The 24,419-nt window shown below is 43.1% G+C and overlaps 1 protein-coding gene across 23 annotated transcripts in view; it reads left to right on the plus strand.

Annotated features, from left to right (window-relative positions):
* DST (dystonin) overlaps nucleotides 1–24,419 on the plus strand; it is a 462,173-nt gene that overhangs the window by 83,119 nt on the left and 354,635 nt on the right. For 14 of the 23 annotated variants that reach the window (XM_020287134.2, XM_076003259.1, XM_076003267.1 and 11 more), the window contains one exon: nucleotides 16,875–17,082. In XM_020287134.2, the coding sequence (XP_020142723.2) occupies nucleotides 16,875–17,082 (208 nt within the window). Of the gene's footprint in view, nucleotides 1–16,577; nucleotides 16,708–16,874; nucleotides 17,083–22,773; nucleotides 23,367–24,419 lie in introns of those variants that run through there. The other 9 variants (XM_076003272.1, XM_076003273.1, XM_076003275.1 and 6 more) reach the window with 4 other exon arrangements.

Genomic DNA, 24,419 nt, shown 5'->3' on the forward strand with positions numbered 1-24,419 from the left:
GTGAGTCAGGCACTGTGCTATGCAGTGGGCATTAGCTCATTTAATCCTAACAGGAATCCTAAGACATAGATTTTCTTTACAGATAAGAAAACCAAAACTCAGAGAGCATAAGTGGCTTGTCCAAAGTCTTGTAGCTAGTAGGTGGTGAAGATGGGCTAGGAGGCCCAGCTCTCTGCCAGACGCCAGGGGCCTGTCTCACCTGAGTTCTCTATTATCTCACCAGTTAGCTTGCTGAAAGCAGTCTCCTTTCTGAGTTTAACCGTGCGTTGAGAAACTATGTTGTGCTGTAAACCTCTTTTGTTCTAGAACAAGCTTCACTGCAAGTCTAGCAGGCAATGGTTGTGGGAGGAAGGAGGATAAATAGGAAACAACCTAATATTTATTGCAGGAAATTGGTACTTATTGAGTGCATATTCACTATGCGCTAGGTAGTACAGTTGCTTTTGCAAAATTCATTTACTATTCATTTTTCCATTCCACAGATATTTTCTGAGCACCTGCTATGGGTTTGTCATCATGCTAGGAACTGGGGAGACAGCAGTGAACGAAACAAAGTCCCTGTATTTCTGGAGTTTAGTTTCCAGTGGGGGAAAGAGATGACAAGCAGATTAACAAGTGAATCTATATACCATGTTAGGTGGTGATAAGTGCTGTGGGGAAAATTAAAGCAGGTTAAGGGGGATAGAGTGATTGGAGGGAGGGTAAAGTTATATAAGGTTGTTAGGGAAACATTTTGTTTATAAAGCGGCATTTGAGCAGATACCTAACCACTTATCATGAGGCCTTGTAAGTCCTGGTACAGGCTTTGCATTTTACCCTGAGTGAAGTGGGAAGCCACAGGAAGGTTTTGAGCACAAGCATGATATGCTCTGACTTAGTTTTTGAAGACTTGATCCAGCTCCAGTGTGGAGAACAGACTGTTGAGAATGAGGAGAGAAGCAAGGAGACCAGATGGAAGACATTTTGCAATAGTCATTCAGGCAAGAGGTGAATGTGACTTGGAATAAGAACAGCATAGCTCTTATTTACAGAATGCCTACTGTGTACTTTGTGTATATCATTTCTAATCATTTCAGTAATCCAGTTGAATTTAGCTATCCTTGTGCAGCAGATGATTGGACCAAAGCTCCTAGTAGCTTAGAAATTTGCGTCAGGCTACCCGGCTGTGACTGTAGGAGTTCTCTATCAAATTGATAGTTTGAGTACAGCTCTTTAAAAATGACAACTATCATTTAAGGTGTTTTCCTGATTGCTAAATTTGGTTTTAAGTGCCTTAAATGTATTACTCTTATCTAGAAACAACTCTGACAGGTAGGTATTATTCTCATTTTTAAATGAGGAGTCCAAGGGCCACAAAAGTTGTGACTTACAACAAAGCCACCTAGCCAGTAAATGGCAGAATTGGGAACTAAAGCCCTGTTCATCTGATTTTTAAAGCTGTTGTTCTTCCTATTATACTTGACACTTCCCAGAATTCCTCCTATACTCCCCATTTTGACATGAATTTTATCTGTGAGTTCCATACTTAATTATGGGAAGGCAAAGAATTTAAAAATTGTAAAACATGTTACTCTTCTTCTCCTTTCTGCCTTTTTTCTCCTTGGCTTTTATTGCTTTGAGATGATCCATACCATCCTTTTTGGAGGAAATTGCCTGATAAGTTACTAATTGCTTAAGATGCCTTTGCATATTTTATTATCTCTTCTATAAGTATTTGCATTTTACAAGCCTATCACAGGGAGAAGAACACTGAAGGGTGATGACTCTCTAATGGTAGCACTTCAGACAGTATGGCACCAGTTTTTGGTAGCAGATCTTCTGACTCCTGTCAGATCACATCAAAGATTATATTCTCCCTGGAGAATCAGGAAGGCAGGTGAAATAAGGCCATCTGTCTCTCTGATTCAACAGAGAAGTAATGATGAGCTTTTCCTCTAGACTAGGGAAACAGAGGGGTGGATTGTAGCAATTAAATTAAAGGCCTGTGTTCCAGGCCTTATTTCTCTTGAGTAGTATTCTGAATTGGGCCAGACTATGTTTCTGTCAGGAAAGCCTATTTTGACTCTTTGAATCTCTGTCTCTGTGATGGCCAGAAATGGCTCTAGGAAAAATTGTGAAGTAGGCAAAGTTTATCTTTCTTTACCTCTAGGAGTCTCAGTGTTCCCTTTTCCTGTTTTCAAAACATTTCTGCACGACATAGTCTGAATTGTACATGACGAATACTGTACCACTTAATGTTTTTCATCCATGGGAAGCTTAATTGGATGAATCTTTCTTACTGGAATTTCAGGCAATGGTATGCAGATGATGTGAAGGAAGATGGGATTTTTTTTTCCAAGTCATCACAATGCTATGCTTTTTGGTAATATAAATATAATGACTGCTATCTAAGTACTTTATGCCTGGTTTTCGTTTTATCTTTTTCTCTTGGAATGAAGCACTATGAAAATGTATTGAGTATTACATGCTAGGTAGGCATCATATTAGAGGATTTACATACATTTTTTCATTTTAATACTGTCTAACCCTAACAAAGTAGGTATAATTATCCATATTTAGAATATGAGCAAGTCAGAAAGGTTAAATAAATTTCTTATATAGTAGTATGTGTAGTTAATTATGGAGCTGAAGGAAGCACTGTGGTTTTCTACCTTAGCCTGGTAAAAGTGTTGCGTACTTTTTCTTTCCATAAAATTGTAAAATGTGAATTGTAGCAGGTGTTTCTACTTCCCTGAAATGTAGTAAAGGTGCGTCATAAACCTTTTATAAAGTAATGTGGTAGCCAATTGTATTAGTTAGCGTTCTCCAGAGAAACAGATCCAATAGGATATATTGGTTATAACACACATACCCCAACCCCCCACAGAGGGATTTATTTATTTTAAGGAATCAGCTCATGCAATGGTGGGGTTAGCAGATCTGAAATCTGTAGGGCAAACCAGCAGGCCGGAAATTCAGGTAAGAGTGATATTGCAGTATTGAGTCCAAATTCTGCAAGGTATCATGCTGAAAACTCAAACAGGGTTTCCATGTTGCAGTCTTGAGGAAAATTCCTTCTTTGGGAAACCTGACTCTTCGCTCTGAAGGCCTTCTTCTGTTATAATTGGATTACCCACTATGGAAGGGTAATCTGCTTTCCCTGAAGTCTGCTGATTTAAATGTTAATATCTCTAAAAAGTTCCTTCACAGCAACATCTAGACCGATGTTTTACCAAAAACTGGGTACCGTGGCTTAGCCAAGTTGACACATAAAATTAACCATCACATCAATAAACAGTGATTTTTTTCACTGAATGGAGTTTTGAAGGTGCCTGGATTCTTCACCTGACAACTCTCCAGCTGGTTCCTGTGTGGTGGACACAAACACAGGGCCAGTTCAGGGGGAGAATGACGCCTGGCACGAGGGAGCAGCTATTCATGGTTTCTCTATGATGTGTGTGTGTGTGTGTTTCTGATTGAACTTACCATATTGTTTTCTGGACACGTGTATTTTAAAGAAGAATTCTTCTTTGCTTTGTGTTATTGTTGGAGGGAACCATTAGGCTGAGACAGCCCCTGCTGAGAAAGGGAGGAGAAAAAAATCCTCAAGCAATATTTCAGGGTCAGGAGGGCAGCTGGGAGGGGGAGGAAGGTCGGGATTGGAATTCACACAACTCTTGAGTGCACATCATGACTCACTAAGGAGGAGCAGGGTGTGGGGCTGCAAAGCCGGCGCATGGCATGGTAACAGGAAGAGAGCCCTGTGGTGGCACTGTCAAAGAATGAGTGAATGTGCTTTACAAGGGCAGTGGGAACAGTTTACCTATGGCTTGTAGACACTTAGAAGTCAGAAGAAATACGGGTATTATAATTTTTGTGTTTTTAAGTAGAATAATATCCCGGCTCATAAAATATTACAAGAAACATGTGTAAATGGCATGTCTGTTATATTCTCCGATACCACTCCTGTGTGAAAGGGGACAGTGACTAAGATGGTTTATACGCTCTTGCTCTCTGTGCATAAAGGATGGAGTGGCTCAGTAACGCTTTGTTCCCAATATGCCATGGTCTCATCAGAGCCTTGCACGATGCCGACCAGCTGCAGCTCGTCTCAGGGGCGAGTTTCCAGGGGTCACTCCCCGCAGTGCCAGGGGCTAGGGCTGTAATTGGAGGGAAGTGCAGGTTTCTTGCAGGTTGGTGTCTAGCCAGCCTTGGACCTTAAATCAGTCTGAGTCATCAGGCGCTAGGGTGGCTTATCAGAAAGAGCCTTGACATCACGAGCCCTCCTTTTTTTTTTTTTTTGAGACAGAGAATCACTCTGTTGCTTGGGTTAGAGTGCCGTGGTGTCAGCCTAGCTCACAGCAACCTCAAACTCCTGGGCTCAAGCAATCCTCCTGCCTCAGCCTCCCAAGTAGCTGGGACTACAGGCATGTGCCACCATGCCTGGCTAATTTTTCCTATATATATATTTTAGTTGGCCAATTAATTTCTTTCTATTTTTAGTAGAGATGGGGGTCTCGCTGTTGCTCAGGCTGGTTTTGAACTCCTGACCTTGAGCAATCCGCCCGCCTCAGACTTCCAGAGTGAGGAGCCCTCCTTGTATAACTTGCCTGGGACCCACTCATTTTTCTACTGCTCTTCTCTGCCTCCCACTATTACAGTTCTGCCTGACTTCCTATCTTCTACTCACCTTTGTGGTAGGCTCCCTTAACTTCTTACCCTATCAGCCACAGCCCAGCCTTTCTCTAGGCTTCATCTTTTTCTAGTTTCTAAATATTTCTCAAATCCACCCTATCCTCTCCAACCCTAATTTCAGTGATTGAGTTCAGGCGATCATCATTTATTGTTGGACTGTTGCAGTCACTGCCAGCCAATCTTGTCTGAGGTTGAGCCCTCTCCAGTCCATTAGTCACCCAGCCATAGCAGCAAACGACTTACAACCCTGCAGCAACAATCCGGCTCCTATGAGATGAAGCCGAGATCCTCGCATTTTATGCAAGACCTGCCATGATGTCCATGTACCACCTGCTTCCCCAGCCTCGTCTGTGCCATTTCTGCTTTATGCTTTTTGTTTTGAGACAGAGTCTCACTCTGTTGCCCGGGCTAGAGTGCCTTGGCATCAACCTAGCTCACAGCAACCTCAAACTCCTGAGCTCAAGTGATCCTCCTGCCTCAGCCTTCTAAGTAGCTGGGACTACAGGCATTCGTCACCATGCCTGGCTAATTTTTTTTAATACATTTTTAGTTGGCCAATTAATTTATTTCTGTTTTTAGTACAGACAGGGTCTCACTCTTGCTCAGGCTGGTTTTGAACTCCTGACCTCGAGCGATTCGCCCACCTCGGTTTCCCAGAGTGCTAGGATTACAGGTGTGAGCCACTGTGCCTGGCCCTGCTTTATGCTTTTTAATAAGCACCTTGTGCTTTTCGTACTTCTCATTCTGGGACACTGGTTGGATAACTCACAGGTCTCAACATCTTCTCCCTGCTGTCTTTTTATTCGATACTTTATTGCCTGTTTTGGAACAAGGTGGCAATAAGCAAGCAAGCGAATACACTTCCCTCTTCCCTGGATCTAGAGTAATTCAAAGCAGCTTTAGAATGAAAAATGATGCTAGTGGAGGAGGGAGCTGCCGTGGCGATCCCTCTGGGGGTTTCTGTGTGTGTGTGTGTGTGTGTGTGTGACAGAGAGCGAGACAGAGACAGAGAGAGACACTCAGGGCATTTTCAGCCCTACTTGTGGCAGAGCTTCCTCTCTGCGTCTCTACTCACGTGGGACCCAGCTGCTGAGGCCAAGCTGCCGAAGCCAATGAATTCATTTAACAGATGTTCAGCGGGGGCCCACTCCTAAGAACTGGGATCCTAAAGTAGATAAGGAACAGTCACTGCCCACACAGTGAATCTGAATCTCAGTCTATCTATAAACTCTGGTGGAAGATATATCATTTTCTTTTTTTTTCCCCAACTCAAGTCAGGTCCTGACTCTTAGATCTCCCTGATGCTGGGCTTGGTGATCCCTATTCCCCCTCCCCCCCCAGAGTGGTGTTAAGGTTCTGGGGTCCTTTAAGATGCATGCCGAAGTGTCAGTGAATTGGAGGGAATATTTGCACCTCCGGGTTAGGCTGTCATGCCTCCTGTGACTGCCCCATAGGGCCCTTCAGGCTGCTTCTGGGTTATTCTCAGGACACAAGGATCCTTGAAAGGTTACCCCTGTGGCCTGTCCTCCTAGACAACATACCAGGTGGCCATCTCTGTCTAAATCCTCTTCTGGGATTTAAGAAGTTCTCTGCTCCAGGACCCATAGATGCTTTCTGTAGCCCAAGGGAACCTTTTTAAAGGCTGAGGATGTCTTTTTTCTCCAGACCTCTGTCCCTTTGTGCAACCCTAGCCTCAACAGACTTAGGCGTGTAGAAAATAAAAGTCAAATATTCTTGCAGGCTGCTTGTGCTTCCTAGCCTGCTACATAGCTTCCCCTAGGGTTAATGCAAGGAAGGGACAGGCCCAGATCACCCTGTGAAAGAAAGATCTATTGCAAAGATAAAATTGAAACTTGCAATGGCCCTTAGTGCAGATGCAGGGGCTTTGAGGCACATTGTTCTGGGAGGGTCTCAGGTGTTCTAAGACTGGTAGGCACAGCAGATCTTAGGGAAAACCCAAATATTTAGTTAAGGGCCTGAAATGAACTTAGCATTTATTCCCCAGAGGGAAGGCTGCGGTTGGATTGGTTTGCCACTGTACAATATGAAGCATCCCAGCTGAGCAGAGTTTTCCACCAAGCCAGCTCTGTGTGTCCAGGCACTGATCCCTGGTCCTAGTCAGGCGTGGCTTAAGGTAGCAGAATTGTTTTCACTTAATGCACATGGAACAGCCCTGTTTTGCCTAGAAGAGGGAAGTGGGAGTGTCAGGTATTTGGAAGTTTTATAGACTCTGCTTCTATGCAATTATAAAAACTTTTGTTTTTAAGGAAAATGAATTCTTGCACTTAATTTAAGTAGTAACTGTTTGAAGTGAAAGAATCACTATGAAAAAGGTATTATCAAAAGCAACTTTCTGAAGTCTCATTAATGAAGACAGATAATGCAAATGGAAGCACAAAGAAGGTATAAAGATACAACCTTGCTTATGTGTTAATAGGGAAAAATTGAATATCTATAATTGCTTTTTTTATACTAATGTGTTTGTCTCAGTTTTTGTTGTCTTTAGCAATGGAGACAATGAATTTAAAAGAAAAAAACCCACTGAATTTAAAATTTTTAAAAAGAATAATATATTGGAAAGATACAGGGGCATCCCAAAGAATTGAAGGTTTAACAACCAAACTTGGGAAGGATAAATATGGGAAATTATGGGAACTTCATAGACTTTGTCTCCTGAGAACTGGTATTAAGGTGATCCAATTCCAGTAACTTTTAGTCTCTGTGTCTCTATTGTTTCAACAGTGACTGGAGTGACAGTCATGGCTCAACTGTAGTTAGTTTTCGACCGTGGATCAAACAAGTATGAATAGCTAACATCACCTAATAGCTAAAATTTATTAATGCTTCCTATGTGTTGGGCATTGCTCTACTCTAAGCATTTTTCATGTATTATTTATTCTGCCACTACAACCCTATGTATTAGGGACTGTAATGTTTCTCATATCTTAGACTAGAAAACCAAAGCCCAGAGAAGCCAAGCAATTTTCCCAAGGTTGTATAGCTTTTACCTAACATCCAATCTTTGGTATTACATGCACGTATCTTTAACTTTCTGATTAGACAGCAAAGATGGCAGTTGGGTTTGGTCTCTGCAAAGGTCCTGTGGTTTATACCTTAGGACTGCGGTCCCCAACCCCTGGGCCACAGACTGGTACTGGTCCATGGCTTGTTAAGAACTGGGCCACACAGCAGGAGGTGAGCAGTGGGTGAGGGAGTCAAGCTTCATTTGTATTTACAGCTGCCCCCCGTTGCTCCCATCACCAACTGAGCTCCGCCTCCTGTCAGATCAGTGGTGGCATTAGATTCTGCATTATGGCGAGCTGTAGAATGATTTCATTATATCTTACAATGTAATAATAATAGAAATAAAATGCACAATAAATATAATGCACTTGAATGATCCCCAAACCATCCCCTCATTCCCAGGTCTGTGGAAAAATTGTCTTGCATGAGACTGGTCCTTGGTGCCAAAAAAGTTGGGGACCACTGCCTTAGGGCCCATATCTTCCTTTCAACAGAAGTCATAATGATATCCTGGCTATGAAGTACTTGGAATCAGAGCCTCCTCCCATGATACAGGAAGAGGTGGAGAGATGTGTGGAGCAGGTTGACCATAGGCAGGGTAGGGGCAAAGCCCAGCAGGGAGTCAGCAGCAGTTGTGATGGGTATGTGGGTCCCTCTAGGTGCGTGGGCATCATGACGTAGCATTTATATGAGTCATACAGTTCTCTTCCATTTCCTGGCCATTTGAAACATAAATCAGGGTTCTTGGGGGTAGAGCAGAATGAGCTCAGCACTTGGACATCAGTGGAAGCATGGCGTCGCCTATTTTCGTTTCGCATTCATTGTACTGAACTATTTTGATAGCCTTCTTTTTGTTTCCTTCTGTCCCCTCTTCTCCAGTTTCCTTCTTATTTTTAAACCTTTCTTCCCCTTTCTATTGATACCCATGATCCCTATCTCCTCCACCTCTGTCTTTCCTTTACTCTGTGGATGCAACAATGTCACTCATCCCCTAATGTATGCCCGGGGCCCCCAAATTTCTGTGCCTGCAGGTATCATAATGAATAAAGTGGGCCAGGTAAGGACTATGTTAGCCTGGAAAACACAAGTCCTTTATATGGGGGAAACCACTAGTAGGCCCAAATTCAACTGCTGATACAGCTATTATATAGATGCATTGTGCTTGGCCTACCCATTTTAAAAAATAAATTAATGGCAAACATTTAAAAATCGGGACATTTCACTTGAAAATTTAGACGTGGAATTTGGGCCTACTAATCCTTTTGGTCTCCCCAAATAAATGATAAGATCTTTGAGGGCTGTGAGCATGTTATATGTTCCTCTAGCGCAGGCGTCCTCAAACTACGGCCCAAGGGCCGCATGCGGGTGTTTTTGCCCGTTTTTTTTTTTTTTTTTTCTGTTTGTTTTTTTGATCAACACCAAAGTGGACATATAGGAATAATATTTATTGGGTGGGAGGGGGGCGGAGGGGAGGAGGGGATGGGTATATACATACATAATGAGTGAGATGTGCAACGTTTGGGGGATGGTCACGCTTGAAGCTCTGACTCGAGGAGGGCGGGGGGGGGCATGGGCAATATACGTAACCTTAACATTTGTACCCCCATAATATGCCGAAAAAAATAAATAACAAAAGTAAAAACTTGAATATTTAAACAAACAAACAAAAATAACATATGAGCAGTGTGCATAGGAATTTGTTCATAGTTTCTTTTAAACTATAGTCCGGCCCTCCAATGGTCTGAGCGACAGTGAACTGGCCCTGTTTAAAAAGTTTGAGGACCCCTGCTCTAGTGCATGGGACTGTATTTTCAGGTACTTAGTATTTTGTGGTCAAGAGCACAGGCTTCAGAGTCCAAAGGACCTGGATGGAAATATTGGCTCCACCTGTACTGACAGAATGACTGTGATAAGTTACTTAACCTTCCCAAATACCTGTTTCATTATTGGAGTACAGTGAGTATTAAATGAGATGATGAAATCATGAATAATGAATGAAAATGCTTAGCATGGTCCCTGATTACAGGCATTCAATAAAAGATATGTCTGGTTAGAATATACTTGTTAAACTGAAAGGAAGTCTCGCAGAGTGTCTTAGTGCTAAGCCATGATTGCCTAGAATTTGAAGCCCTGCTGCTACTGGGAACTGATGTTAATATGTTGAAGACATATTTGCACTCCCCTGGTCATTGCAGCATTATTCACAAGAGCCAAGATAAAAGCAATCAATCTAAGTGTCCATCAGCAATCTAATGGATAAAGAAAATGTGGTATATATACACAATGGAATACTACTGAGCCTTAAAAAAGGAAACGAATCTTTGGTACTTACCTTGTATAGCTGTGAGAGAGGCCACACAGCTAGGGGAAAATGATGATGGAAATTTTCTCCCTCCTGTGTCCCCTCAGCAAGTCCAGTTTCCCTAGAAATACAGTATTGAGGACACTTAACCCAATTCACAATCATTATACTCTAGAAAGAGTTTATGTCCTGGATTCCACTGTTCTTTAATAGGCCGATGAACTGGGCCTTTCCACTTAGAAACTTTTGACTTCCTTAACTCTTTGGCCTGGAGCCTCCTCCCTTGAGTCAGAATCTAGCAGTGACCTTCCTGTTTCCTCTCTCTCTGGGCTTCCCTGCCTCTGATCTCCCCTTTCTCTTCAACTACAGAGTTAAGGGGTCCTGCAAATCTCCTCTCAAAGGTGGGAGAGCCAGTTGAGGCCTCACAAAACCAGACACCCCCCACTTCCACTTACTAATTAGAGGGGGTTTCCAGGTGAGAGTCTACTGAAGAGCTATTTATTTGATAAAAAAGTACTTGCTTGAATTGTTCAACTGGTTTTTAATTTTTTTTTTTTTTTGAGACAGGGTCTTATACTTTTGCCCAGGCTGGAGTGCAATGGCCAGATCATAGCTCACTGTAGCCTTGAACTCCCAGGCTCAAGCGATCCTCCTGCCTCAGCCTCTTGAGTAGCTGGGACTACAGGCCCACATCACCACACCCAGCTAATTTTTGTATTTTTTGTAGAGAGGGGGGTCACTATGTTGCTCAGGCTGGTCTTGAACTTCTGGCCTCAAGTGATCCTCCTGTCTTGGCCTTCCAAAGTGCTAGCATTACAGGTGTGAGCCACCATGCTCTCCCTGAAAAGTTTTCTTTTAACTGAAGCAAGCATGAGATCCCCAAAGGTTATCGTATCTCATTTTGTCTTCAAGGACTGAAGCACACTTTCTCATATTTTCCTTTACTGTTTTCTCTCATATCCATGTATTTGTGATAGAGGTTGTTTTCCCTGGGACCTCTAAAATCAGGTATTGTGCTCTTGCTTTTTGACTTATTTCTATATAAAAACTCATTATATAAGGATAGTCTTGGGCTATACCATGTATTTTTATATAACATGCAATAAATCAGTATTTGTACTTACCTAATTAAGGGGATTTTAAAGAAAATCGGATCTTTGATTTTTCTAAATCTTGAAGAAAAAAATTCTTTTTTGTTTATGTAAAACATCAAAAACTATGTGATACTGAACCTACTTTGTGTTCACTGAACTATGAATTAAATAAATGGCTGAGGAAGTTCTTTTATATCTTTCAGTCTAAAATTATGCTTAGGACTGAGGTAAGCAGATCATGTTTCTATGGTGACTTGTTAACATAGGCCATTGCTTTTGGTGCTTCTCTGCGTGTTTATGAAAAAATGTTATGAGAAATGTCTTAGATCAGAACTACCACTGTGTCCTTGTAACCTGAAAATCTTGATCTCATGAGAACAGGGCTAGACCAAGCAATACTTTAAAAAACTGAAAAAGACCTTGCTATGTATTTCCCCTCAATTCTTCATTTTGAAAATATTCCGATTTACAGAAAAGTTGAAAGAGTAGACCAATGCATACTTATTGTTAGTGTGTTGTTGCATTTAATGGTTCTTTCTGTTATTCTTGAAACAATTGAAAATAAGTGCAGACATCTGGAGTTTCCTCAGCCTGCATATCCTATGGATAAGGACACTTTCCTATATAACCATAATACCATTATCACACTTCAGAAAATTAACAGTAATGTCCTAATATCATTTAATAAACAACACATATTTCACATTCCCAATTGTCCCCCAAAATGTCTTTTTGGCTTAAAAAAATTACAGAATCCAACCAGGGTTCATGCATTTGTTGTGCCTCTTTTGTCTTTTTAAATCTAGAATAGTCCCTCCTTTTTGGATGTGTATGTTTTATGTCATTGACCTTTTTGAAGAATCTGGGACACTTATCTGGTAGAATGCTCCACAATCAGGATTTGTCTAATTATTTCCTCATGTGCTTTTTAAATTTTGTTTGTAAATATTTTGAAATACACATACAGAAATGTGCATAAATCATACATCTATGGGTTTGTGAAAGTTTACTTTTCAGCCTCTGGGATTCTAAAAGTCTGGCTATTTTACAAACCCTTATCTCTGTACTTGTTTCTCCATTGCCTGTAGAGAATGCCTAGTGCCCAGACAATTTCCTGGCACTTTCCTGCAGATCAGGGTGCTAAGGCTTGGGCAGCATCCAATTTAGGCAGTTCCATTGTACTTATCTCAGATCCCCCACCGGGGTTTCAATTAAAGAAGTTATTGTTCAGTTCCCCTTCTAAAAATGTTGTATTATGTAATTATCTTGGCTTTAGGAGATTTGCGTTGTTTTTATACCATGTGAATGAATTGGCTATTAGGAGAGTCAGTTTAAAGCTTTTGGTGATCTAATTCAATTGTTAAAAACTGCCTTAATAACTGTTGAAGACACAATATAGCAGGTCCTTGAATAACTTTGTTTTATTATAAGGTTGGTGAGAAAAAAGAAATTTATTCCCAGTCTCTATATAGAGTTTGCGTGTTCTCCCCATTTTTGGAAGGGTTTTCTTTGGGTACTCCAGTTCCCTCCCACATCCAAAGATGTACACGGGTTGGGTGAATTGGCGTGTCTACACTGCCCCAGGATGAGTGCGTGTAGGTGTGTGTGAGGGTGCCCTGCTATGAAATGGTGTTCTGTCTAGGGTGGATTCCTGCCTCATGTCCCGAGCTGCTGGGACAGGCTCTAGTCACCCTTGACCCTGAACTAGAATAAACAGATTAGAAAGGGAATGAACAAATAAATATAAATTATTGTAAAATAAAAATTTGTGAAGTCAACAATATCAAACAAATTCATGGCAATAAAGGATGCAGTGTGAAAGCACTCAGTGAACCCATTGTATTTGTTACTAATTTTGAACCGCGTGGTGAGAGGAGGTGCTCCTTACAGTTTTCACTTTGCAAACATTTGTTCCTTGGTTTAATCCGCCACCACTACGATCACTGGCACTCACTAATTCATCAAAAATTGAGTAAACAACTATCTTATTTGCTTTTATTAATTTTCCTTAAATGTATGTATAGCTCACATTTATTTCACTGTTTAACATATTAAAAGTGTTTTGGTTATTTAGAAGTTTGGTGATGTTTTTGTGACTAGAAATATGCCGTAGTTAACTCTTGTTTATATCAATTAGGCTATGGTAAAATTGGTTTCCTTATTCATGGTTTTGCTTAAAGGAGTGATTTCCAAGAACCTACGGATGACGTTAAGTAAGGACTTACTGTACAAGGTTTTTGGTTTCTTACAACCTAGTGGCTTTTGGTTGTAGAGGTTCAACATGAGTCCAGAGGTGACTCATTAGCCATTTATAAAAAAGAGTCCAACTGTTAAAGATATTATGACCTAGGCCAACTTTTTCTTCACTTCCATAATTACCCTGTTTCCTTTTTGGTGTGCTTACTCCACGGCTCTTTCCTGTATCTCTTCTTCTCAACATACGTGCCGAACGGCGATGACAAATGACAGTGTGAATTGGGGTCTTAACCTGGGGTCAGTGTGTCAGTGAATCTCATAAATGATTTGCAGGGTCTGTGTGTATTTGCTTATGTGCTTTGTGATGGAGAGAGCTTTCCATGGATTTCATTGACTTTTCAGGGGTGTCCATGAGCCCAAAACAGTTCAAAGCACTGGCTTGCTTCTTCATAGAGTCTTTGATATTTTCTCTGACCCTTGACACAGCATTGTTTTCTTTTTCATAATTTTTTTATGTATTTGTATTGGATTAAAAAATTATAAGGAATAAAATTAAATCTATTCATAAACTTAGTCATCACCCAAAGATAGCCACTATGTACATACTGTTAACTAGCTGTCTGCCTATCTATCTGTCTAACTACTCATCCATCCATTTACACACACATACACACACACAAACACACACATAGGTTTTAAGGAATCATTCTGTATAAATTCTTTCTTCTTTGCTCAATGGAGATCAACATTTTTGTTTAATTGCTATAGAGTAGCCCATGGTATCGATATACAGTAATTTATTTAACCAATCTTCTATTGATGGACATAGATACTGTATTTGTATTTTAATGAGAATCAAACATTAGGCTACATGAGTAGAATAATAGAGAGAACCTGGGGATTTTGTGGGTCACAGGAGCCATCTTCCTTTGTCCTAACTTTCCAAGCCCCACATCGAAGGTTAGACTCTGGACTTTGGGTCAGAGAATATCTTTGCTTTCCCCAAAACAAACAAAACAGAACTGTACTCTCACCCTCTTCTTTAAGCCCCAAGATAGTGACATGACTTGGCAAATCATTTCAGATTTGTAAAGAATATAATAGTTTTTTTTTTTTTTTTAAGTAAGATTGATCCATTTCAAAGCAGCTTCATTTAAATCCATTCTCAATTTTCTGACTTCGGTGGGGCCCAATTTTGTGTGGTTTACCTTATATTTTTAAAAGGTATTTGTAGAAATGTTTGCGGAAAGAATCTAATAATTTAATTGTTACAATGCTTGCATCATGTATCCTGGGAGAGACTTTACCGTATCTAAACATGTATCATTTCCTTCATTTTGTGTGTGTGTGTGGCCTATATTTTCCTCTGGTTTATTGCTGAAAAGAAGTGTGGCTGATTGCCTTTTCTTCCTTTTATCTCTTATCTGTTTACCAATGACACTACCAGATTAGAGGCTATACCAGTCAACACCCTTGGGTCCGGGATGGTAACTGTTCCCATCTGGCTGCTTGTGATTAATGGTGTTTATGTCATGGCATAAATCACATTTTGTTGTTCAATCAGCTGAGACTCTTGCCATTGAAAAAATTTACTCTACAAAAAAATCAATAACCAGTGATTTTAGGAAAAGAGCAGTTAACAGTTATTCCCCAAGTCTATCTGTAAAGATAAATAATCAAATTACTATACTCACAAAAATAGTGCAGGCAAGTAGAAATATAATCTCACAGATAAAGAATGACCTTACATAAGGACAGGTAGGAAGCCATTTTAAGGAAGACAGAAAGCAACCAAAGAAACCCAATACCCTTTTAAAAGTCCTTACAAATGTCACCCTGTTTCACAGAGCCAGCCAACAACAAAACCTCACAGAGCTCAAGATGAATTTTCAGAAAAGCATGGAAAATAAATTGGGTTGATAACAGCATACTGTGACTGACTTAATGCCACTTTCAACTCTCTATGGACTTCAGCTACAATACAGAAAATCAATTTTATGTACTTATTTGCCTCAAGTTTGCCCGATACCTTATTGTCACTAGGAAAATGTACAAAATCTAAATAATTAAATTAGCCAAGATGATGAAATCTTATGTAAAATAAAATGAAAGACTGCTCTTTTGGGAAGGAATAGAGCTAAGATAAGTCTTACATGCCTCACTTTGTGGGAAATAGTATGCGATCCTTTCAGAATGATGGTGTTGACCATGTGTAGCCACATTCCTAAATAGACGGAGGTAAGGTCAGTAGTCCTGATTCAATTGTAGTTTATTTCACGTGCCTTGGGTGATGCTTTGGGATGTGGCTCACACAGCCTGTTTGTGCTGCAGTTGCCACTGCTTTTGTGAACAGCCCAGTGTTTTTGCTCAAATTGGAGCACGCCTCACTGATTCCTGCCTGCAACTCGCTTCTTAGGAATCCGTGGCTGCAACTTACATTTCAGGAATTCAAGTTATACCAGTTTTGCATCTTTACCAAGAGCCTAAGTAAAGTGGAATTCTCCATGAGAAAGTGAAGACTTCCCTTTGATACTTTATTTATAACCCTGTTTGTAGCACAAGATAGTCAGCATCCTTGTTTCATTAGCAAGCCAGCTACTCTCGGTATTCACAAGCATGACCCAATAAAGAAGGAAGGAATAACAGCTTGGACCTTTTCCTTCTCCTTTTACGCAAGACATGGCTCTGCAGATTTGCTCCTGCGAGATGAACTGAGGACTAACCTTCAGGCAAAATGCTTTGGGAAAAGCATCGTTTTTCTCATTTCACTGTGTAATGACCAGGAGCCCTGAAGAGCTCTGTTTCCTGTCACTGCTCCGCATCATTCTCATTTACATTATTGGCAGCTGTTACTTTGCTAGAAGTTTAAATTATTTCTCGAACTCTAAACCGAGTTCAGATGTTTGTTTATTGGCACTGCCTTAGGCTTCTGAAAACAGTCTTTTGTGTTCTCCTGGTCTTAAGAAAAAAAGGCTCTTCTCAGAATCAGCCCTTCCTCCCTCCTTGCTCTTTTCTGGGAACCTGCTTCAGTCTTTAACGAAGAAAATTAAATAAAGAGGACGAGGGGCTCAAAATGGGTCAGAAAGGAGTCTCCAGTGGTGAGACGACTTGAAACGGAAAGGAGCCGGGGACCCGGCATCCTGCGTTTGTGCTTTGTTTTTGAAACTTCAGAGTTAGTTTGCGTTAATGAATTAACCAGCAGCCTGGTCATGGAAAATGTTTCTCCTGTCCTGGAGGGGGAGCCAAATACTATAGATTTGTAACAGGAAGGCTGTTGATTCTGGCTTCATTGTTGGGCCAGTCATTTGTGAGCTGGTGGCCGGACCTCAGGCCACACTCTTCTTGCGTGCAGATCTTCCTGTGTTGGGACTGCCTGGGTGTTGTTTCTATTATCAGGGACTTGGCCAAGGAAAGATGGTGAGCCCTGCGTTGCACTATTTCTGTTTTCTGCCCTGAGGATGGTGCAGGGTGCCAGACCCGGTTTGGGGGTGGGGTGGGGGGGGGAGGTGTTCACATCGAAGAGCCTATGTGACTATTTTGGCTGTTTTTAATGCTTTTTTTTTTTTCTGTGTCATCCTCTGTAGAGTTCCGGGAACGCGTCCTATCGCTGCTCTATGTCTTCCTCTGCGGATTTTTCCGACGAAGATGATTTCAGCCAGAAATCGGGCTCGGCATCCCCGGCCCCGGGAGACACCTTACCCTGGAATTTGCCTAAACACGAGCGATCGAAGCGGAAGATTCAAGGGGGCTCGGTGCTGGACCCCGCCGAGAGGGCAGTGCTCAGGATAGCCGGTAAGGGCATCCGGGGAAGAGGATGGAGCTGGGGACGGGAGTCAGGGAAACGCGCCGCCTGCTCCCTGGGGCCCTGCCCAGAGCTGATGCCCTGTGCTCAAGGGGGGGGGGGGGGATGGCCGTGTTTACTTTATGCCTCGTTTTACCGATCGAGCGCCTTGCCCTGCCTGCTGGTGACTAAGCTGTTTGGCCCTGCCTTCTGGTTGGATGGATCGGTGCCTTTGAAATACAAGGAAATGTTTGGACTGTCTGCATTAAACTTTCCTATTTACGTGCAGTAGTGGCGACCACAAAAACCTGAAAGAAATATTCAGTCCAGTGATGTCCAGTGTGTTTGCTGGAAGGGGCAAGAGAGCAGCCTTCATTTTCGTTTTTTGCCCAGGGGCACTGAGCTGCGCAGATTTAACTCAAGCAGATTCACAGTTTTTGGTACCCAGGGTCGCCGCAGAGCATATTCGAGTTAACTTGGGAATACGCTGTCTTTTTTTTTTTTTTTTTTTTTTTTTTTTTTTATGTAGCATCTTTGTCAGCGTTGTGTCCATAAGCAGTTTTCTGACCCTAGGTTAGCCATCATGCATTCCTGATTAATTAATGTATGGGAGGTGCCAGTGTTTCTGTGCTGTGTTACCGGGTGTTCCCTTGCATTGGCTGTAAAAGCTGAACCAGAGGTGATGGCTTGTCTTACCCAGCGGAAAGCTGAGAACACTGTGGAAATCAACCCTCGAACCCTGTGGTGCCTGTGTGGTTTGTGTGTGTATGTTCTGTGCATCAGAGTTGCTTCCAGGGCTGGTGGTTCTTCCATCCTCTCAATAATTATATTTTCCTTTTGGAAGTGATAACAGGGCAGGATAGAGATGTCCTTGAGGACTCTCTTGCAAAGGCCAAAGGCCAGGTGTTTTTTGAGTTGGTTTCTGCAACCAGCAGTTCAGACCTCCTTTTCTCCCTCCCCTACTCTTAACTCTGGCTCCCCCCCCTCCATAGTTTCTTTTGCTTTCCAGTATGATATGAAGTTGGTACTTTTTCTTCCTTTTAGGGGGCTAGAGGGGATCAGCCCAGATTCCAGCCATCAAGGCAGCGGAGATCCCCCCTAGTGTCCCCCTAGTGGGATTTTCTGATTAAGGGAAAAACAAACAGGGCCTAGCCAGCTATTCTCCAGTCAGGGTTTCTGGGGCAACAGCCTTGAACTTCTTCTGGCTTCTGTTGTGAGATGCTGGCTGGTCTCACCCAGGCCTTTGAAGAAGGCGGGGTGGAGTGAGAAAGGGGAGGGGGGAGGGAGGATGGAGAATGGCGACTGTTTGGGAGCCAAGTGAGAGTGAGCAGGGGTGGCCTTGGACAGCCAGGGCAGACCTGGCTGTCACCACCCTCCTTGCCCTCCTGAGTACCAGAAAGTGTTTAGTCACTAAGGCCTGCCTCCTTGCCCTGTTGGGAACCCTCCCTCAGGCCCGAGGCTCCAGGGAGAGGAGGTGACACTGTCCATACATGAGGTTTGACTCTACAGAAAGGGAAGATAGGTGAAAGGAGGGTGTGTGTGAGAAGTTGTTGGGGCCTGGGGCATCAAAACAGGATGCCTGTGCTGTGCATTTTTATGAAAGGTAGAAGGTGCTTCTGGCCTGAGAGTTTTGATAGTGGTCACACAGATGGATATTTTGCTTTTGGTAGTGAAGGTCATGAGAGAACGACAGGGTAGGTGTTTGTCAGGGGGAATGAGATTATATAAATTGGGAAAGACTCTACTAGACAGGAAGTCATGAGAAGTTGGTGGTACCAACGATCAGTGTGCAGGTGGGGAAGAAATGGAAGATCTGGGGGTTCTGATGGGATGTCATGTACACATAGGTGCTGATGATGTTAGTAGATTGTGGGATCCTTGAGAGCAGGGGCCACGTCTTATTTATTGTAAAGTGTTCCTGAGTTTGTGGGGATAGCTATAAAGTCGGTGGCAGTGAATGCACTTGAGACCCTAAAGCTATATGCTTTTACAATTATACTCATTCGTCAAAACCAAAACAAAACAAAATGAAACAACAAACAGTATGGAAGTATGCTATTGTGTTTTAAATAAATATCGGTCAATTGATTGTTTGCTACACAAATCATAAACAATAATCATACATGGAGGATAAACTTGGGGGCCAGTCCACAAATATCTGTTTAATTCATAATGTGGCTAAATTATGAGATTCAGATATATTACGGATTAAATTGCCTGGTGATCACACAGTGTGACGATAAGGGTTATCTAAGAGAATTTGGTGCCGTGAATAGTTTGACAACACGCTATTAAAATTTTGACTGCTAATTTTAATACACATTTTCATACTCTCCCTGAAACTTAACTCCTCTCTGAAATTCATCCCTTTTAAGAGATGGGGTGAGGGTCGGAAATGGTGTAAGGATGTCTGTGGTGTTCATTACTTAGTAATAAAAGGGCTGAAAGTTTGCTATTTTTATTTGTTTTTATGGTCATAAAAATAGAATTGTGTGAAAATGTCGAGTCAAAAAAACTATATGGTCTGTGGGATACCTTAATTTATCCACATTTAACAAATACTTATTGAGCCCCTGCAGTAAAATAAAGAATAGCATAAAGTTCTGCCTTTAAAAAGTCATAATCTAATATGATAAATGGATGTGTTGTTAGACAATTACAACATGGTATGAGAGATTAATTGTAATGTCAATAAGTAAAAGAACCCGGAGGAGAGTCTAATTAACTTGGAGGGAAAAGGGAGGCATGGGAGGTTCCTGAAAGGTTTCTGAGAGGAAGTGCCACTTGAGCTGAGATTTAAAGAGCATGATGGAATTAGGGTGAAAGGGTAGGCCACTTCAGAGGGATGGCACTATAAGAACAAAGGTAGGGAGATGTGTTTAAATAGGACCTGCAAGTACTGTATGTAGCTAAGTGTGGGATTTGGGAGAGAATGGCAGAAACCGTAAAGGTGCTTGTGTGCAATACTGAGACAATCAGACTATGCTGTAAGTGGTGGGACACCATTGAAGATTTTTTAAGCAGTTCAGTGACATAATTAGATTTGCTTTCAAAAAGTCATGTTGGTGATGGTATCACACATCTGACACTTCATATTTTTAAAAGTGCTTTTGCATTTATTGTAGTTTCATCATATATCTGAGACTAATATATTTACTCCCTATCTTTCAGGGTCAATGTGAAAATAAAATGACAAATTGTAAGGAAGGGGCTTTGTAATACCCATTGTATAAAATGCCTTTTACATGCAAACAATACAGGTCTGCTGTTCTTAGCTACAGGATTTTGTAAGTTGGGTTTTTAATCGTAAACTACCTTGGTTTGTCAGAGATAATGCTATTTTAAAATAAGGGTTTTTGTACTATCTGAATTCTTTGAAGGTGGAATTGAAGGATCAAAGCAGAGTCAGACTTTGAACTTAGGCAAACTTGGATTTTAATTCTTGCGCTGTCACTAAGTAGTTTTGTTTACTTGGAAAATTTACTGAATTTTCTTAGCTCCAGTTTCTTTATCAAAGAGTCATGGTTGTGGTGATTAAATATAACAGTGAATGCAAAACATTCTGCAAAGTCCTTGGTGCATGGAAAATGGCGTGGTTGCTCATTTTCTGTTAATAAGCACTTAATACGCTCCCTTAGACCTCCCAAGAACCTTATCAAGTAGTTATGATTTCTCCATTTTTTCATTTCAGAATCTGCTGAGGAAGGAATATAAACTCCCCAAGGTCATAGGACTAGGAAGTAGTAGAGCTAGGATCCAAATTCAGGCAGTCTTGACTCCAGAGGGCAAGCTTTTTACTGCTAATGCTTTTGCTGCTTCTCTATAGGATACACTATTATTATTAGCATATTGACCCAATATTACCATTCTAAGAATGCAGGGGGCAAAGGCTGTTTTTACAAACAACCTCAAATGCTGCCTCTGCTCATTGTGACTGGCTCCTTAAATGGACAGTTAAAATCACTATATGTGTGCCGACTATAATCATAAACCTGGATGCTACTGGGTGTTAGTGTCTGATGAAGACTCAGACTTGCCTTCAATGTCCTTACTCATTGCAAGGGAGACAAGACAGTTTTGAAAGACCTATGTTTATACATATGTGGTCTGTAAATGGAATGACTCTTAGGGATCTCATTGCTAACCCTTTCATTTCAGTTGTCCCATATGATATCTGTTTGTTACTTAATGAACTAATGAGCACGTAAATGCCTATCGAGTTGCAAGAAAACTCTAGTGATCTTAAAGATTTAGTGGGACAAGGGATTCAAACTCATTATAAATCAGTGGTCAGAACAGAAGAGAGATATGATCTTGCTTTGTTTGGAGTAACAAAATTAGACCAATGGCTGAAGAGGAGTTAAAATGTTCCAATTCTAACTCAAGTCAGCTTTTTCAAGAGTATACAGTTTCTTCAAGAGAAACTCATCCTTCTCTAAACATTAATGAAAAGATTTCACAACACCCAATGAAAAGATTTCACAAGACCCAGTCCTAAAAAAGAAAAAAAATTATCGGGGCAAAAGGTCAGCACATATGAAAAGAGGAAATAGGGAAGAATTGGACAAGACGTGAGTTGATATAGGTCATATGTTGAACAATGAGCTGGTTTATCTAATAATGATAGTAGTAGTGGCAGCTAACAGCACTTACTGTAGCAACTTATGAGTTAGGCACTATTATCTCCATTGATGAAGAGAGGCTCAGAGAGGATAAGTAACTTGCTCATGTCACACACTTAGTAAGGAGCCAGGATTCCATCCAAGGCAGCCTGACTTCAGTCATTGTTATTTGTAAACATATCCATTTACATGCCAGGGTATCAACCGGTTCCTCCAGTGAACTCACTTTATTATGTGATATAGGTATGTCAAATTTAAGGGAACGGTACCCATTTTACTCAATTTAATGGTTACTAGTACTATGTGGGATGAATAAGTAGAGAGAAGAAGGGAGGTGACAAAGTAATATGGGGCTTGTGTGCACTGACAGGCCCGCCGCGGAGCGCAGCAGCAGATGCCCAGGCAGGCTCTTGGGGGCAGCAGGGAGGGACCGCGGGCTGGTCCTCCGGCAGCAGCCGCGGGAGGCCGGTGCGCAGGCGCAGGCCTGGCCGGGCTGTCAGGCCCTGATGCGCGAGGCCACCTGCAGAGGCCGCCCCGCCCCGTCCCCGGGATGTCCCCTGGGCGCGGACCCCGTGCCCTCCCAGCCCTGTCCTGCCACACCATGACCCGAGTCCTCCTGTGTGCTATGATGGCTTGAGAAAAGTATTTCCAACTCTCCTCCCGATCGCCCCTCCCCTGGGGGAGAGCCGCCGTCCTCCCAGCGAGGGGCTGCGCACGTTGGCGGCCACCATCTGCGGCTTTGTTTCCCAGGCACCTGTTGTGGGTCCCAAATAGCAACCTCGCCCTTGGGGATCCGGGGCAGCCAGTGTCCCGGCGGCCCGTGTCCGGGGGTGGGCGTGCTCGGCCGCACGATCCGGCCGGGTGGGCGGGCCTGGGGAGGGGGCCCGGGGAGCTGGGCCGTGCCCGGCAGGGAGGGGCCGCGCGGCGCCGAGGCCGGAGCCGCGCCCGCCGGGGCGCTGACCGCCGCGCTCCCCCTCCCTCCCCCCTCCCTCCTCGCGTCCTCCCCTCCCCTCCCCTCCCCTCCCCCTCTCTCTCCGGGGGCGCGGGCGAGCGTCTGCGGCGCGGCGGCCAGGAAATGCCGCAGATGCGCCGCGCAGCATCCCGGGCGGAGGCAGCGCGCCGGTCCTCCCGCACCGCCGCCGCGGCCCCGGCGCGGCCCGGAGCAGGCCCCCCGCGCGAGGCCGGGAGAGCGGCAGCGCCGGCCGCAGAGGGTCGGCGCGCCCGCCGGCCCCCGCCCGCCCCCGCCGCGCGCCCGGCTCCTCCGCGCCGCGCGCCGCTGCTCGTCGCCGCCCCAGGTCGCGCCGAGATTCGCCGCTGCTGAAACCCGAGAGGGACTCTGGCTGCCGGGAGCCGGCGGCCCACCCGCGGCCAGCCGGGGGGCCTGGGCGTTTCCCCTGCCGGCTCCGGCGCCTGCCGCCCCCTCGCGCCCCTGCCCTGCGTCTCCGGCCTCGGCGCTTCCCCCCAGCCTGCCGCTCCTTCCTCGTTTCCAGTTCCCGAGGCTGCGCCCTGCTGACCGCGATACTGTCCCGGGCTTCCCAGGGGGACAGGGAATTGGCCAGTCATCGCTCCGATAAACTTCGGCATGGCGGGGTACCTCTCCCCTGCTGCTTACCTGTACGTGGAGGAGCAGGAGTACCTCCAGGCCTACGAGGATGTCCTGGAGAGGTACAAAGGTACGTCTCCGCGCTGGGGCTGCGTGGCTTGGCACGGACCAGCGAAGACAACCGTTACCTTTTCTTAACCAGAGGCACCGCTGCTTGGGCACAAGTAAACAGGTGTCTGCACCAGTCTTGGGAATGGACCAGGTTCTTTTTTGGAGGGGATTCAACACCCCAAAGCAGGGAGGGCGACAGGGTGTGTGACAGTCCAGAAGACGTCCTTGGATGGGCAGTAGAGTTGGGAGGAAGGGGCTTGGTTTCCAAGAAGTACATTGCGTTTTCTCTGCTTGGTAAAAGCTCTTAAGCACGACGCATAATCATAATTCTTCCTGGGAGGGTGGATAACGATTAATTCTTCATGAGATTACTAAGGCAATGCTGCTCCTGCTTGGCATAGGGTATTGGTTAGCCCTATAAAAAAGCTTCTTAAATACATGGACTCTTTCAACGCCGAAAGCACCAATAAATCATTTTTCTTAAAATGATCTTAACGTATTTGAAAAAAGTTTGTGACTATATACCTATTCTGATATATTGCAAAAAATTATTTTATAGCATGATGGATGAAAGACTTTAGTTAGTGAGTTTGTTATAAATGTAAACATAAAGAAGTATATTTTGAGGTGTTTTTATGCGGATCCTTTATGTTCGGAGAATTCTGTGCTAACTTGATGTGATGTTGATTTCTTAGCATTGCGTTTACTTTGACTTTATAGTTAAATACAATGTTAAATAAAATAGAAATTGCACCTCTCCATCTTAAGAGTCTTTTTGTCTCTGGAGATGTATTTTCAAGTGTATCTAGGCATTCTTTTTATTGTGACTCCTAAAACACTGGACACCCAACGGTAGCTTCAGAGGCTTATTTAATAGTGAATAGTGGCCTATGTTCATAGGTTGGATTTGCATGCTTTAAATATTTGCTTTGGGCTTAGTAACTCAATTTCAGTAAATTGAATGATATTATATGATTAAAAATGCATATAGTTTTCTCTATTAGCAGAAAGTGCAAATATAAAATCTTGAACTAAATAATAACATTCTAAATCTCCCAAAAGCTCAAAATTC

Source organism: Microcebus murinus, chromosome 5, assembly GCF_040939455.1.
Source record: "Microcebus murinus isolate Inina chromosome 5, M.murinus_Inina_mat1.0, whole genome shotgun sequence".
Lineage (NCBI taxonomy): Eukaryota > Metazoa > Chordata > Mammalia > Primates > Cheirogaleidae > Microcebus > Microcebus murinus.